Below are 17,212 nucleotides of genomic sequence, written 5' to 3'. Positions count from 1 at the left end.
GGGAAAGATGATTGTGTTTAACCCCTGTTGATTTATGCCCTTACTCCTACAGTTGTGCCTTATTTATTTAGTGTGTGTGTGCCCCATAATTGTGTAAATAGTTAAATTCTTTACTTTGGGCTAATAATCTGTGTTGTCTTCTGACAACATAGTCTTCCCTGCCCTGCACAATACCAAAAGGTAGCCCAGGGAAGCAAGAAAAGGCCAGATGCTTGGGTTGCCAACTTTCCAGGGATCCCAAAAAAACTGGGGATTCCATCTCCAAATACGGAGATTTGGCCAGAGGGGTCTCACCATCCCTCTAAAAAGACAGTGCCAATTCGGTGAGTCGTGTCAGCGAATTTAAGGAGTGAGATACGCGCATGGGATGAGGGTGGGAGGCAAACAGTTGAGTGGTGAACTGGAGCCCGTTTCGCCACGGTAGGCAACCAAGCTTGGTTCAGACAATGGAAGGAAACCCTTTGCAGGCCTTTGTGAGGAACTCATTGGGGCCAGTCCTGAGTCTAGGGTTGCCCGCCCCAGGTAGGGAGATTCCTGGAGATTTTCCGGAAGAGTCTATGGAAGCCAGGGTTTGGGGAGGGGAGAGGCCTCAGCTGAACAGAATGCCATACAGCCCACCTTCCAAAGCAGTTATTTTCTCCGGGGGGGTGGGATCTGTTGTCTGGAGTTCAGTTGTGATACCTTGTGATCTTCAGGGTCCACCTGGAGGTTGGCTGCCCAACCTTAACAGTCAGTGCTTTAGAGCAGGGTCTGCTAGATCCAGGTTCTTGCTGTATTTTTTTTTAAATTTATTTATATTTAAATTTATACCCCGCCCTACCCCGAAGGCTCAGGGCGGCTCGAAGGCTCAGGGCGGCTGTAGAAGCTGAGTGGGTGATTTTGGACCAGTCACAGACTTTCAGCTTAACCTACCTCACAGGGTTGTTGTGCAAGTCAAAAGGGGGCGAGGAAACTGATGTAAGCTGCTTTGGTTCCCATTGCAGAGAGAGACTACTTTTCCTCCTGGGAAACCATTGTTGCCAATCTCCAGGTGAGGGCTGGAGATAACTCAGAATAACAACTTCTCTCCAGGTGGCAGAGATCAGTTCCCCTGGAGAAAATGGTGGATTCTGTGGCAGTCAGGGCTTCAGAGCACAGAAAATGGTGGACTCTGGCAGTCAGGGCTTCAGAGCACGGGAGAGGCTGCAGGTGTGTGTGTGCGGGGGAAATGGAAAGTTGGAAATAAAGGTCGGTTGATGATGGGCTGGGAAGGCGATAGGGTTGCCAACTCCAGGTGGGAAATTCCTCGAGATTTGAGGGATGGAACCTGGAGAGGGTGAGGTTTGAGGAGGGGTGGGACCTCAGACTGGTACAATGTCATAGACTCCATCCTCCCAACCAGCCATTCCCTTCTGGGGAACCACTGTTCCCAATCTCAGGAGAGTGGTGGAAATCACTCAGAATTACAACTGATCTCCAGGAGGGAAGGCGGAGGCGATGTAAGGCTGAAATCAGAGGGGCAGAAATGGCAGGTTGATGCTTGGCTGGGAAGGAGATAGAGTTGCCAACTCCAGGTTGGGAGATTCATGAAGACTTGAGAGGTGGAGCCTGGAGAGGGCGAGGTTTGAGGAGGGGTGGGGCCTCAGACAAGTACAATGCCATAGACTCCACCCTCCAGACCAGCCATTTCCTCCTGGGTAACAATTGTTGCCAATCTCCAGGTGAGGGCTGGAGATAACTCAAAATTACAACTGCTCTTCAGGTAGCAGAGATCAGTTCCTCTGGAGAAAATGGTGGACTCTGTGTCATTATACCCTGCTGAGGTCGCCACAGCACATTGACGCTGAGTGCCCAAGGCCTTGGCACTCTCTCAAAGCCTCTTTCTGGAGCTCGTTGTATTTATTTCCACAACGGGCCTTATTCCTAGTATGTGTATATGTATGTATGTGTGTGTGTATATAAAAATATAGGAGCAGGAAAGGAGGGAGAAGAAATAGTAAAAAAGGAAGGAACGGGGGGGGGGGAGAGAAAGGCAGAGCACTTTTAAACTTAATCCATACTTAGTCAATATATAGCCAATCAGTCTCTTCATTTAGTGCCAATGGCAATGAGGTCCCCAAAATATATATCCAAAAAGTCTTGTTTCTCCTTAGTTACTTAAGGAGCTGGTGTGGGGGAGCCAAAACTTGTTCAGCCACCCAGAATCAAAGCTCCTTATCAGTGTGAGTGAAGGTCAGAAATGTTGTACTAGTGGAGCTGAAATTTTTTCTACCCTGATACAGCTATGATGCTCACAAATGCATGTCTTGACAGGTCTTGTTGAGAAACCTACATATAGGAGGTTGCATGGCCATTGTACAATATATATAATACCTTTAGAATTACGATTAACAAAAGAATTAATATTGACGGTCTTATAATTTTACAAATTCTTTAATGTATGTCTTTTGACTGAAAAACACATGCTGCACAATGCTAAAAGGGAAATTGACTTAAGGGATACCTCTACCATCCATTGTGGTGTTATCTGTTTTAGGCTCATCAATTTTACTTGTTACCAGCATATCCTGTAAATTTTTGGATCATCTGTAGGCAAAGGGGGGGATCTACATCTGGGTATATCTGATTAGAGAAGCCAGCGCTTCTGGATGATGTCACTTAATTGAGTGTAAGTTCTATTACATGTGAAGGTTATTACTAGGGATGTGCATGAACTGAGAAACGAACCACGGTTTGAGCATGAACCAGGCCAGTTTATGGTTCGTTTTGAACCAGTTCATTTGGTTGCATCTTTCCTGAATCAGAAAAGAAACCGCCTTTTTTCCATGGAGGTTCATTAGAGCACTTCGTTCTCCAGACAGCTTGGTGGCAATTCAATCAATTCCTAGGCAACGCTGGGGGTGGATTTGTGGAGAGCCCTAGAAACACCCATAGCAGTTGTCCATAACTTGGATGGCAGCTGTGGGAGCCAACCATGGAGCTTTCATTCTGCTCTATGGGAGCAGATTGTGTGTGTGTGTGTACACCCACACACACTGACTCAGCTGCTTTCCCTTTGCAGCAGGAAGAGAGAGGAGTTATTTGTTGTGTGAGAGTGAGTTAGGAAGAATTGCTTGGTGCGTGGCTGATTTAAGGGGAGACTAGAGCTAAGCTTTCCTGCTTTGGGAGACTGTAACTCAGACATCCTAAATCCAATCTTCACCAAACTTGGAGGGTGGGTGGAGGAGAGCCTGCTGAAGACTCCCTTTAAGTTTGGCATTTCTAACTCGTGAGAAGCTGTTCTGTCACCTCCTGAACTCACAAACTGAACGAACCACAAAACCGGTTTGGGAAACAGGAAAAGTTCGTGAAAGTTCATGGTTTGTGGTTCGTCAGTTCATGCGGATCCCTAGTTATTACCATTCTATCTGTGTTTTGTTTCTTTACCCTGGGAGTTAGAAGGGATGCCCTAGTAGTGTTTTTCGCTCTGAAAAAAGCCTGTTTAAGAATGTTGGCTGAATAACCCCTGTCAGACATTTGCTTCAACAGTATTTGAGCCTGTTTATTAAAGTCTGATTTGAGGCTACAATTTCTTTTGCATCTAAGAAGTTGGGAATATAGTAAATTCTTTTTCAGATGGTAAGGATGAAAACTGCCCCCAGCCAAGAAGGAGTTAACATCTGTGGGCTTTCTATACATACCAGTATGTATGGTATTGCCCTGTTTTCCAACTACAATATCTAGAAAATTGAGGGTACTTTTATCAAATTTCAAATGGGATAGTTTCATGTATTGATGCATTGGCCAAACTGAGCTAGTAGTTCTTTGGAACCTGTCCAGATGAAGATATCATCAAAAAATCTCTTTATATAGAGAAGTATAGTTCCTATTTATGTTATCGTTCTGCAGGCTAAACTCATATTCTAGTTTATCCATAAATAGGTTCGCCAGTTCAGGGGCAAAATTGCAGCCCATAGCTGTGACAAAAACTTGCCAAAAGAAGGATTGCAGAATTGAAAAAAAGATTTTTTAAGGCACAGTTTTGCAATACTGCACAAGAATGATGTGGATGGGTTCAAGTTATCTCTCCTTTCCCAACACCTCAGATAGTACTTGGAGGGCCTCATCCTGTGGAATGTTGGTATACATTGAAGCCATGTGCATTGTCACAAACAATATAGCCTCAGAAACTAAAGGTTTAAGAAAAAGGTCCAAATATATAGCAAGGATCCACATCCCACAAAATGAATCCACATTCCAAGACTGTTGGTCTACCTTGAACTGGGAGAATATCTTTGTGAATCTTCAGTAGCAAATAGAATTGAGGCACTCACTTTTCAGATTGCAGGAGGAAATCATATGTGTGTTTATATAGTTTTCGAGCAACACCCCCCGTAGCAATTCTTCTATCTATTTCTTGCCTTAGTAGGATTTTCTGAGCTCGTGATATAATGTGTCATTGTTTAATTGTCTGTGTGCCTCTTTGATGTAATTATCATGATACCACACAACTACGATACCACCCAACTGCCGGCTTAAAAATAACATCTGTATGCTGGCAGAGTTGTTTGAGAGTGTTTTTCTCCAAATTACTTAGATTATGCCAGGCTGGGAACTCAACCTGTTCCAGTCTATTTATTTCTTCCAGGACAAGCTCTTGAAAAACTAGGACTCTAGGGGTATTAGTAGGACAGTTAAATGTAGAGTTAGGTTGTAAAATACCATTACCAGTAGATAAGTTTAAAGTTTCCTTATCCCCCTTAAAATAGGTTTCACATGGGATCTAATACAAGCAGGGGACCTGCAAGGACCTGCCAGGGGCATCTTATTTTTCCCTCCCCCACTATTTCCTCTTTACTTTCTCTGAAAGCCCCCATAGCCTCTCGTTTTCCTGCTTCCTTCTTTCCTTCCCACCCACTAACGAACCAGCCAAAAGACTTGTATGAAGAGCTGAAAATACTTGATTTCTGAATCCCTAAATTAGAGGGGCCGAATTCTGCTGTTAGGGCCCTTTTTAGATTTTAATTAATTCTGATGCAGACATGTCATTCTCTTCTGAATGGCCAGGTAACAACTATGCTCATAAAGGGTTCAAGGTTTTTTGCTCAGCTGAACTAATTTTGCTTTTTTCTTAGGAAAGGTAGACTTTGCCACTTCTGCACTTTGCCACTTAGGAAAGGTAGACTTTGCCTTAATCACATCCATGTTATATTACTGTAATACGGTGAACTGGTTAAGCCTCAATTCTGCCTAAACTTGTAGCTTTTATTCTTTCATTTTAAATATATGTTAATGTTTTAAGTCCTTTTAAAAAAACAGGTAAGACTAAATAAAAATAAGCAGAATACAGAATCTAATCTGGTGATGGCTTTAGTCCTTCAGCAAATCTCAGTGTGTAAAGGCAGGTGATTACAGTGAAATGGTCCCTAATATAGAGTCTAATTCAAAGTGACCAAGAGTATACCTTTATGTTACTGTGCTAGCTTCCCTTTTCTTTCTTTCTTACTGCAGTGCTTTTTTGTCCTTCATTTAGGCTTAATTTTCTTCAAATGTGTTGTTACAGTTTAATAGATTCCATAGAGAGTGAACACTGGTCCTAAAAACAATGTAACTGTGAGCTGATTCATCCATGCCCTATGTTGCACAATAAACTGCTTAATATGCAGTAGCGTAAGGTCAGCTTCACAGGTCAAGCAATTTCCCATATGAATGGGGCAATTTCAAGCACATAAATGCAAATGGCAATATGTGTTAGTTACATTTTATCCTTTCCACCCCACACCTTCCTCCAAGAAGCTGAAGTCAGTGTGGTTCAGAAATGCAAGTCCTTGGTTGCTGCTGTTCCATCGTCTAAAAAACACATTTATCCCTCTTCCCCTTATTAGGATGTTCTGAAGTTCGAAAGAAATGTTGTGTTCTTTACCAGAAAGTACTGAAAAGAAGAGTCATACAAACACAGAATGGGGGAGGTGTTGGAATGGGCTAATTATTAAATACGCCAGTGCGTAGCATTATCCTTCCCCTGGTATTGGTAAAGCTTATTCTGCAATAATAATGAAATATATATGTCTTTACAGAGGAAGTTCCACTGTGCTAGTCTGACTTCATGGCCATCTTGGCTGTATTCCTTATATGATGCTGTAAGTATTAACAAGATCTTAATCTTTGTTACATTTATTTATTTATTATTATCAAATTTATAGGCCACCCTCCCCGCAAGCGGGCTCAGGGCGGCTTACAGAAGAGGTTTAACATCATACATCGTTGTGGGTTATTAATCTTTTAAAACATTTACTTTTAAAATAACAAATGGACAGATCCTACGGCTCCCTTCTTGTGCTAAACAAGAAAGACTGCAGCTTTCTTACTACTACAAAGGAAACATGGGAATCCAACCCCATGTGCTTTCTGTAGCTTGGACTGTTGTCTTGTTAATGTATTGATGCAGTCTTTACCCCCAAAAGTTGGTACATCCTCCAATGGATTAATTATATGTTATTTTTATCTTACTGACTTTGTACTTCAAGCAGTTCTCTTGCTGACTTAGTTTTGAATCAACTAATGACCTTAAAACATGCTTTTTAGCATCCGGTGACCTGCACAGATGTAGCTTTTAATTTGCCATGAGGCTTCAGTAATCAACCTACAGATAGACTTTGAACTTTGTTCATCTTGTTAGTATGAAGACTCTGAATGATTTGTGTACCAGTATTACTTGTCTGGTGCTCTTCTAGACCCTGAATACAATGAAGAAGAATTCTTTATTTTCTTGTTTCAGTTTTGTTGACTGCCAGCTTAGATTTTCAGTTAATATATTTGTCCTTGGCAAAAGTAGGTGTGATGCCTCTTTTGTATATGCATACCAACATGTATAGAGAATTACTAGTTTTGTGTACTTGCTGGTAAATGTAAAAGTTAAGCTGTTGACTTACACCTACCTGCAAATGTCATTGAATAATAGAATTTTAGCTAGCACTTGCCCTGTTGAAGGTTTTTCACAGTTGTTGTCTTGTAATAACAACAAGCTGTCAAAGGAGGCCAGTGATGTCCCCTTATTGCAGATGGGAGACCAAGAATAAATGTTACCTACTGAGTTTGTGATAGAACTGGGGTTGATCACAACTTTCCCTCAACCACTGAAAAATGGTGTATTTTCCTCAGCCTTTTCTTACAGCTGTTTTGTGTACATAACTTTGGTACAAGTGTAGTATACTATGTTTCTGGATTGCTCATAGTTTCCTTCATTTTTGTATGTGTAAAAAGAAATTCCTAGGGCAGTGATGGTGAACCTTTTAGAGACCGAGTGCCCAGATTGCAACCCAAAACCCACTTATTAGTCGCAAAGTGCCAACACGGCAATTTAACCTGAATACTGAGGTTAGAAAAAACAATTCATACACTAACTTAAGATGATCCAAACAAAGTAAGGAAAGCAATCCCAAATGCTTTCATTTACTTAAAATTATTTGGCAGATAATTCGACACTTTAATGATGGTCTGGGCCTGGCTGGCGCGATGGCACGCATGCCCACAGAGAGGGCTCTGAGTGCCACCTCTGTCACCTGTGCCATAGGTTCACCACCACTGTCCTAGGGAATGTCATTGTCAAATTCAGAATATTACATTTTCCCTCCATAATAAAACCTCAAAGGATCTCTGTTTGTTCTTCTTACTTAATAAAGAAAGAAGAAGTGTTATGTTTAAATTAGGTTTTTCTTCTAACACAAGGAAACCTTGATGGAAAGAGTCAAGCAGCAGCTGCATGAGTGGGATGAAAATCTTAAAGACGAATCACTTCCATCAAATCCAATAGGTACTTTAGTACACTTAACTAAATAAAAAAGTACACTTAATTAAATAAAAAATTCCTTAATATGTCATCCTCTATTTTTCCTTGTTTCTTAATCAGTAGTGGTCCACTGGTTGGTACTGTTACTGGAAAAAAGGGGTTTACCTGAATGTGGGTTATTTTTACAATACAGTATGTTGGTTTCCAAGGTGCCAGACCAGATGGTTTACCTTAAAGGTATATGCTGCTCTTTTATAGGACAGAGCATCTATAGCATTTGGGCCCCTCTGTATAGCAAGGCCTTACATAGAAGCTACTTGAAGGGCTTTTATGTGGCCATTACTCCATACAACTTGGTGGGCAGAAAGCCAAGGGAGAGGCTCAGTTGCTGCTGAAGTGAAGTGCTGCCTCTGTGTGGAACGTGGTTGTTGTTCTTGCTCATCCTGCTCTTGCTATTTGTGTGATGCAGCCAGAGGTTGGTGTGTCCACATCGCGATATTGTCAGCTTTTTGAAGTCAGTTCCATGGTGTCTCCAACCCAAATAATTTTGTGGTATATTCTTCGCCATGCTCCCAGGATTATTATGAGACACACACCATAGTGAATGAAAGGTAAACCATACAACAGTTCAACACATGAGCATATGCTAAAAGCACATAGAAGATATCACTACCACCCATCTTTTCCACTAGAATTGCCGCAAGATAATGTGCTGTTGACTGTTGGTGCTTTAAGTAAAACTATACACCCATAATAAGACAGAACTAATCCAGTATCAAGCTTCTGATTCAGCCTTTTGACTTCTTTAACAAAAATCATAAAATGAGGTGTGCTTTTTCATCCCCCCTCCCCAGATTTTTCCTATAGGGTTGCAGCTTGTCTGCCCATTGATGATGCATTACGAATTCAGCTCCTTAAAATTGGAAGTGCTATTCAGCGACTTCGATGTGAGCTTGATATTATGAACAAAGTAAGTATACTGAATGTTTTTGTTAAGTCGAGTCTGTAAGTATTCATCAGTGATTTTGGTGTTTTCAAACAAGAAACATTTTCAATGCTGTCTCTCAAGGGGAGCATTTTAAATTCAAGAGGCAGGGGTTTTTTTAGATAAGCTTTACTAATATTTAGAGAGTTGAATGCCCAGGGGGAACATTTGGGGGGGGGGGGGGGGGGCTTTTTTCCTTTTTTTTCCTTACTCTTTTTTCCCCAAGAACTTCCCGTCCCAATTTTTCTGATAGAAAAATTGGAAAATTTGGTTAACTGGGAAAAAACTCGTATTAAATATTTTGTCTTTTAGAAGGAGTAAGATGCTTCTTAAGGCAAGGTTTTTCACTCTCAAAATGTATCACATAGAAAGCTCAGGAAATTTGGGGGAACACTGAAATATTTTTTTCTTTTTACGCAAGGGAAACCTTGTCTTACAAAACATTTTATTAGGGGTGTGCATTCAGATCTTTCTGAGCCAAAGATATACCCAAAAAATACGTTATTGATATTTTGGGGGTACATTTCGGCATCCCAAAAGTATCTGGGATTTCCCAGGAAACCCGTGGGGGGAGGAATCTAAAAAAAAAAATCCCAGATATTTTTGGAAGCAGGAAGATCAGGGAAACAGCTGAGAAGCAGGGAGGCTGCTCCCACCTATCAGCTGTTTCCCCCCTTCTGCAGTATATTTAAAACAGGATGGTTTAAAGAGAGTGCAGAAAAGATTTTGAAACGGCTCAGAGGCTGGGAAATTGCTCCCCGCCTATCAGCTGTTCCCCCCCCCTTTCTTCTGCAGTCATTTATACCAGGCTGGTTTGCAGAAAAGATTGAGGAAACAGCTGAGAGGTGGTATCTGCAGCTGAGCTGTGTTTTGCAGCTTTGTTGCTCCTGGGTTCTGTCCCCCCACCACCCGTTTTTTCCAATCCCGGGTCTATTGGACCTGGAAAAAAATGGGATTTTCAAAAATTTCTGAATCTGGATACTTTGCCAGTATTGGGATCCAGATTTTTCAGAAATCCTGAAAACTTTGGGTTCAATACACCCGAACTGGAAAAACCCCTACATTTTACTCATTCTTTTTTTTAAATATATATTTATTAGTTTTCACAAATTGTAACTCATTCTAAATGCACAGCATGAAAAAGTCTGAGGACATTCTGAGTTCTTCCAATGGAAAATAATTGGGAAGTCCTTAAATAAGCTCTTATTCTATAGACACACAACATTTACAGGTTTTTTTGTTTAAATGTTAAAAATGTTTGGAAACAAAACCATAACGTTATATTATTGATCTATGCTTACCAGCATGGATTTTGGGTTTGCATCCTAAGTACTGCCAACAGAGTGAGGGGTGTGGAGCAAAATTTTACCTCCTTCCTTTTCCTATTGAGGTCCCCCCCTCCCACTCTGCTTCTGGGAATCAGGAGATTTTCAGGAACAGGGTGTGGAACAAAGTGCCCTCTGTAGTTGAAGGAGAGCATGAGTAGAAATAGTGCCTACCAAAGAAGGTGGTTCATAAGTCCTTGAGCTGCTTAAACAGCAGTTTAGGAGTACCATTTCAACAACAAGTTCAAAGAAAAATGAGATGGAGGAGTATGCCCTTTGGTAACTGCAAGTGTTTGCCATCACTTTCCTCCCAAGGAGCAGGCGTCTTTTAATTTCATGGCTGCAGCCACCATCTCCAGTGATCTTGGATCCCAGGAATGTGAAGTCTGTCACTGCTTCCATGACTTCCCCTTCTATTTGACAAAGAGTGATGAGGTCGGATGCCATGCATGGCATCACCCTGCCAACAAAAGTCCATATGGTCCAAGCAATGGTATTCCCAGTAGTAATGTATGGCTGTAAGAGTTGGACCATAAGGAACGCCGAGCGCCAAATAATAGATTCTTTTGATTTATGGGGCTGGAGAAGACTCTTGAGAGTAAGGAGATCAAATCAGTCAATCATAAAAGAAATCAACCCTGACTGTTCCCTGGAAGGCCAGATACTGAAGCTGAAGCTCAAATACTTTGGCCCCCAAATGAGAAGGGAGCACTCACTGGAGAAGACTCTGATGCTGGGAAAGATTCAATGTAAAAGAGAAGGGGACGGGAAAGGATGACATGGCTAGACAGTGTTATCGATGCAATGAGCATGAAATTAAGCAAACTCCGGAGGACGACGAAAGACAGGAGGGCCTGGTGTGATGTGGCCCATGGGGTCACAAAGAGTCAGACTCGACTGTGCGACTGAACAACAAAAAACTGCAAGTGTGATTCCATGTCTTCAAAATAAGAAAATATTAACTTTTCATTTAAAAAGGATGCCAGGAATTCTGTAGGTATTAAGCTTCCTTCAGATTTTGACGGACGTTTGCTGATTCACCCCCTCTCTCTATGGACACCCTATGCTGCTTCCAACTTCCTAAAAGTTGCATTTTGGGAAGCACAGCCCATTGCAGTAGGAAGAGGGCAGATAGGAAAGTTTTGCTCCATGTGCTCAGTGGCACTCGTAGTGCTTAGGATCCAATCCTATATTTTGTCCGATCACCTCATACCAGTGGCTTCAGGGTATGTATTGTGTTTATAATGTGGTTTTTTTTAAATATAAAGTTGTAAATTGGGATCTTAATCAAGCCATGGATGAATGTGAAATGAAAAGCATTTGAAAGGGGACTTTACAAAATTTTCAAAGGCCAAATATTAAATGCTTTTGGGACTCTAAACAAATGAGGTAGAATTCCCACATTGCTTGAATGTGCAGTTTCTTTTAACATGGTTCCAAGTCATTCTGTTTTTCTAACTCTTAAAACATTAGCAGTACCTGAAGTGTGGAGAATTTATTTTGCCTCATATGTGTTCAGGCTAGTCTCAAGTTGAATAAAATGACTTGAAATGTTTTTCTTCAGTGCTGTGGCGGTGATGGTTTTTATATTTATTTATTTTCCATAAATTGTAAGTGACAAATTCTGGAGGAAAAAAATGTATTTTTACTTTCCTGGTACATAATTTGAGGAGAAAATTGGTGCCTCTTTTTTCCTCAAAACAGTCATTTAGAGGAAAATCAAGTCCACTTTTACCCCACTTCAATAGTAAACTTTTAACCTTAAATAACCTTAGTTTTAGTATAGTTATATGCATACATTACAGGAATAGCATTTTCCCCACTATATGTGTATTTCAGGCTGATACCCCTGCCACAAAGAGTGTCGTTGTTGAACTTGAGTCTTCAAAAACATGTACTGTACGTGGAAAGTCACTCCATGTATATGTTTAGAGTATTCAAGATAGTAATGTTTAATTAATGTCTATATATAATTTGAAATTGTTAAAAAATAAAGACAAAATGATTTTAAAACGTAGTCTGCCTAAAAGCTTGAGTTGAACTTTTCTCATTGTTTGCTTTGTTATAGTGTACATCCCTATGTTGTAAGGATTGTCAGGACACAGAAATAACAACAAAAAATGAAATATTCAGGTGAGTTTGGAATGGATCTACATTTTAAGCTAGGCAGTGGTCTGATGTCACACTGTACAACTGTTCATACAAACCCTAGTTAGGCTACTGGATGTATTAAGTCACATTTCTTGTACCAACCCTGGTTAATTTCTGATGCAGCCTAACATGCCCCTTCCATTGCTGCTCTTGGAGGTCAGGGACCCCCAGGAACTGCTTGATGGGGTAACCAGAGCTCTACAATGCAAAGGGGGAATTGACAAAAAATATCCCCCTTCCCTCTGTGGAAATCTTCCAGTGGATCCAAGACAATCCAGCACCTACGTATCACACCCATGAAGCAAGCCTTCTGAATTATTTCTGATAAAATGCCTCTGTTCAGGAGACGCAGGTCATTTCTATTTAAGCAACGGGTTGTATTTGCTTTCTCTCTCCTCCCCTTTCTACTATAGCTCACACTCCACATGCAGCCATAACATCACCTGCTTCCATGGGAAGGATGGTGTCATGCTATGGTGATTTTACAAAACTTGACAACTCAGCTTTTAATCCTCAGTCTCTCCCCCCCCCCCAGCCACTAATCATATTTCTTGTGCAACACACACTGTTTCATAGGGTCAGGGTGGGAAAGATGACAGGTGGAGTCGTGAACCTTTTGGGCCTATAACAATGGCTACTTGCAGAATAATTCAAATTTTATTTCCCCCTACTTCCAAAGATTCTGTTCCTGATGCAGCCCAAATAAAACCTGTTATCTCACTAGATGAGATACTTGTGATTGTTACATTTTTCTTTTGGAACAATTCGTAGTGTATGTGAACAAAAGCATATTACTAAAATGATATATTTTGTCCATGTTGCCATCTAAATTTTTCCTCTGGGAACTTCTCTCCCATCCCCTTTATCCAAGAAGTTTAAAGCTGTTTACATAGTTCTTGTGGCCTCCATTTTATTCTTTCAGCAGCCTTGTGAGGTAGGTTAGACTGAGAGAGAGTGACTGGTCCAAGAAGTTCATCTTCATAGATGAGTGCTTAATGAAGTGAAGGTTTAGAGAAAGACAGAGGACGGGACGTGACCTGAGAAACCAACAGCAAAAGCCAAATGCTTGAACAACTCAGTTTTTCAGCCAGTTTAGCAGGCAGTGTCTCCTCTCTTTAGAGGAGAGGGAAAATTTACTTTTTTTAAACTGTGCCTTCTACAATTACATTTGCTTTTGTGGTGTTTGGTGTTGTTTGGTGTAGTGGTTAGGAGCACGGACTCTAACCTGGGAGAACCGGGTCTGATTCCCCACTCCTCCACATGCAGCTCCTGGTGTGAAACTGGGTCAGTCACAAGTTTTCTCAGAGCTGCTCTCTCACGAGCAGTTCTCAAAAGAGCTCTCTTAGCCCCACCTACCTCACAAGCTATCTGTTGTGGGGAGAGGAAGGGAAAAGAGATAGTAAGCTGTTCTGAAACTCCTGGTAAGCTGTTCTGAAAGTCCTGGTAGTGAAGGGTGGGGTATAAATCCAATCTTCTTCTTTCGTCCTTGGTGGTGGAAAGTGCTGTCAAGTTGCAACTGACAGGGTGACCCCATAGGGTTTTCAAGGTAAGAAATGTTCAGGTGGTTTGCCATTGCCTGATTCTGCATAGCAACCCTGGATTCCCTTGGTGGTCTCCCATCCAAGTACGGACCACCAGGGCCAACCCTGCTTAGTGTAGGAGATCGGAGGAGATCAGGCTAGCCTGGGGCATCCAGGTCAGAGCTCTGATGATATTTGTAGTTCCTGGTATCTGATTAGATATTTTGCCTGTTGGTTTTTAAGATATATTTTTTAGACTTGAACTGTTGTAGTTTGTTTTTATCAGGAGCTGTTAAGATTAAGAGGTAGTCTATAAATATAGTAAATAAAATGTTATATTTAACTACTTCTGTATGTACTTGTTAAGGAGTGAGTGGACTCAAATAGTATTTACATGTTTAATATATAGATCTGTAAGGATGTGACTGTTTGTAACAAAATAGATTCCTTTGGCACACGGTCAAAGCAGAAATGTCCTTATCCTGATCATAACTGCATTCTGCTTCTGGGTCTGAGATAGTTTGAAAGCACTTTGTACGTGCTACGAGGCAACACTCCTAAAATGTAGTTTTGGTTAGTTGCCATGGATAAGCGGAATGAATTAGCGTGGGGAAGGCATTGCTGAGCCTGCAGATCTTTACAGGCTTCCATGTTGTGTTTTGTAATTTTGATGGACAGAAATTTGTTTAAATGCAAAACTAATCAGCGTGCCAAACTTCCAGCACAAGTGTCAGAGGAATTTGTTTAAAGTAGAATCAAGACTGCTGAGTTATTTGCTGGCTTGTGTTACAAGCACTCTTGGATCCTGTAGCTTCTTAACTGACTTAGGAATTGTTTGTTGTAGTCTATCCTTGTGTGGACCCATGGCTGCATACGTGAATCCACACGGCTACGTGCATGAGACCCTTACTGTGTACAAAGCCTGCAACCTGAATCTGAGTGGCAGATCTTCCACAGAGCACAGCTGGTTTCCTGGGTAACAAAATGTTTCTTTTTTTTCATACTAGCAGGTAGCCATATTAGTGCTTTGCTCTTTACTGCTGAAGCACTAGAGAGCATATGGTACAGCCCTTCATCCAGATATACCACTCCAGAATGTAGTCGATGATACTGCTCGTGTAGAACCACTCCCATGTCAAAATCTTTGCATGTGGAAAGTGCATGTGTCAGGGAGAAGTATCTAGCCAATTTAGCATTCTAAGCCAGTCTGTTAACACACTTTTAGATTGTTACAGTTCATGCCCTATGTAAGTGTATCCACTTATTGCAATGTTTTCTCTGTGTTAGTGACTGTAAGTGGTGTGCATTGTTCTTGAGTTATATGCTTGCTCAGTTCATGGTGTCATCTTGTAGGTACGCATGGACGATAGCCCAGTGTAGGATCTGCAGAAGCCATATAGGTTGGAAGTTTACTGCAACGAGGAAGGATATGTCACCTCAACGGTTCTGGGGACTGACCCGTTCTGCCCTGCTGCCAAGGATTCCAGAAACAGAGAATGATTCGGGTCAAGAAAGAACACCATTGCTTTGCCTGTGACACCGTATTTTTGGATGGACTAGAAGCAGTTGAGGTCTCTTAAACGAATCTGCTATGTGCTGCATATGTTTGATTGTATATTTAAAAAACAGTATATTTGAGCTTCAGCCAAGGAAAGGTACTATTGTTTCCAAAGTGAATGAAAGGTTTAATATTTGAATCTGGACTTCCGGATGAAAAAGTGCTAAATGTGAGAGAGCACAAGAAAAGTAGACTGCTTTCAAAATCTGGCAGAGCTTGAGGATTGTACAGTTTATACCTGTCCTGTAATTATGTAAGAAGACACAAACTGCTTTTGAGGAGATAAAACTGTCTAAAAAACTTCTTGATTAGGAGTGAAGACGATGTGTAATTCAGCTTGTGTATAATGATAGGCATATGTTATTGCCCACTGTTCTAAGATATTTACTTATAGAATGTTGTGAATGTATAAGAATCCCAATTTTCTTACAGTGTGGAATAGCTTATAGGCATTAGGGTGTTTTGCTTGAATAAGCCTTAAATGATGATGAGGTCTGACTGTCCTGTAGGGGCTGATGGGGTTGTAATACCCAAGTTAAAAAGGATGTTGCTTGAAAAGCAAGTGCTGAAACCTGCTGCTAAAAGAGCTATTACATGCAATTCCTTTGTAAAGAATCCCTATAGAATTGTACTGTTCTTGTTTTATCCTTTTATCCGATTCCACTAGGTTGACATGTTTTGACCTATTAATTTTTTTTAGAAGAAACAGAACTGCTCTTTATCTAAGACCCCCCCCAAAAAAAGTATGTGGCTTTCTTTCTTAAAGCCTTCAGTGTCTTTAAGTCAGTCATAGAATATTCAAATCCTCTGAGACATCGTGTGTCTTTGTGTACACGCTTAAGATTCTGTGGAGCCCTTGGCAGAGCTCGTTGCTCAGTTACATATGTAGGTTTGGCATTGGGAGGAAGCAGCTATCTTGAACTGCCTTTTAACAGTGTCTGTCCATGCTATGGAAAAGGGTGCCAGAAATAGGATTGCAATTTTCTGCTGTTTTGTTTTGTTTTCCCAGAATGCACTTTGACAAGCAGTGTTTGTAAATGGCAGCTCTTTCTTACACACACACACACACACACACACACACACACACACACACACACACTTGCCTTTATATATATGAATCCTCCCCCCCCCCCTCGAGGCCACTTCTTCCCCTCATTTGTTCAGTGTACACTGTAGAGCTCTTGTTAAGTGTTGATAGTAATTTTGTTGAAGTAAAAACTGCTAAAATCAGTAATTTTGTACAAATTCCAATGTATTTATCTAGTCTGTGAGATGTTGCTTGAAAACCTCTGTAATCTAACATTTAATGATAACACCATCGCTTCTGCTTTTTGCAGGTGGAAATTAGTTTCAGGGAGAAAGTGGTGTTTAATACCGAATGCTTTATATGCAGGCAAAAATTGTTCTAGCTCACGCTGTTCCTTGAAGTCTACCTCTTGTTGCCAAACTTTCTCTTTCTTATCCCAGCCACAGTTGATCTGTTCACCTTGTTTTGTGCTGCAGCTTTGTCCTTCCATTGAGCTGTGAAAAGCAATATTAGTTGAAACCTCATTTTGAACAAATGGAGTGAAATACGGAGCATTTTTATTAGAGAAAACATTCTAGGTTTTATTCAGCTCGCAATATAAAGCTGTATTGTTGAAAGCACAGGGAATGTGAAAGTTAACTTGTACAAAACTCATGCAGAAACCTAGAGAGCTTTTTTTCTCAAATGAGTAAAATGTATAATAAAGCACTGTGCCCTCTTTGAAGGGCCTAGACTCCTGTGGTTTTCATTCTAATTAGTGGGATGTGCAGATATTCAGGATGTCAGGAAGACCTCCCTTTTTTTAATTACTGCACCAGAGGCTGGGCTGTGGTGGTGTTGTTGGGAGATAAGGTTTCAACCCATGCTAACATGTTACAAACATACATTAAAATTAAACT

At 40.9% G+C, this 17,212-nt stretch overlaps 1 protein-coding gene across 1 annotated transcript in view; it reads left to right on the top strand.

Annotated features, from left to right (window-relative positions):
• CRBN (cereblon) overlaps nt 1–16,379 on the top strand; it is a 41,750-nt gene extending 25,371 nt beyond the window's left edge. Inside the window, exons 6-11 of the mRNA XM_015417940.1 lie at nt 6,036–6,098; nt 7,687–7,771; nt 8,602–8,717; nt 12,126–12,190; nt 14,573–14,704; nt 15,082–16,379. Of these exons, the coding sequence (XP_015273426.1) occupies nt 6,036–6,098; nt 7,687–7,771; nt 8,602–8,717; nt 12,126–12,190; nt 14,573–14,704; nt 15,082–15,265 (645 nt within the window). The 3' untranslated portion in view covers nt 15,266–16,379. The remainder of the gene's footprint in view (nt 1–6,035; nt 6,099–7,686; nt 7,772–8,601; nt 8,718–12,125; nt 12,191–14,572; nt 14,705–15,081) is intronic.
• Nucleotides 16,380–17,212: the final 833 nt, after the last annotated feature.

The sequence above is a fragment of the Gekko japonicus genome, unplaced genomic scaffold (assembly GCF_001447785.1).
Source record: "Gekko japonicus isolate JY-2015 unplaced genomic scaffold, Gekko_japonicus_V1.1 scaffold873, whole genome shotgun sequence".
NCBI lineage: Eukaryota > Metazoa > Chordata > Lepidosauria > Squamata > Gekkonidae > Gekko > Gekko japonicus.
Note: the sequence above shows the minus strand (reverse complement) of the source record. Positions and strands in the feature narration are given on the sequence as shown.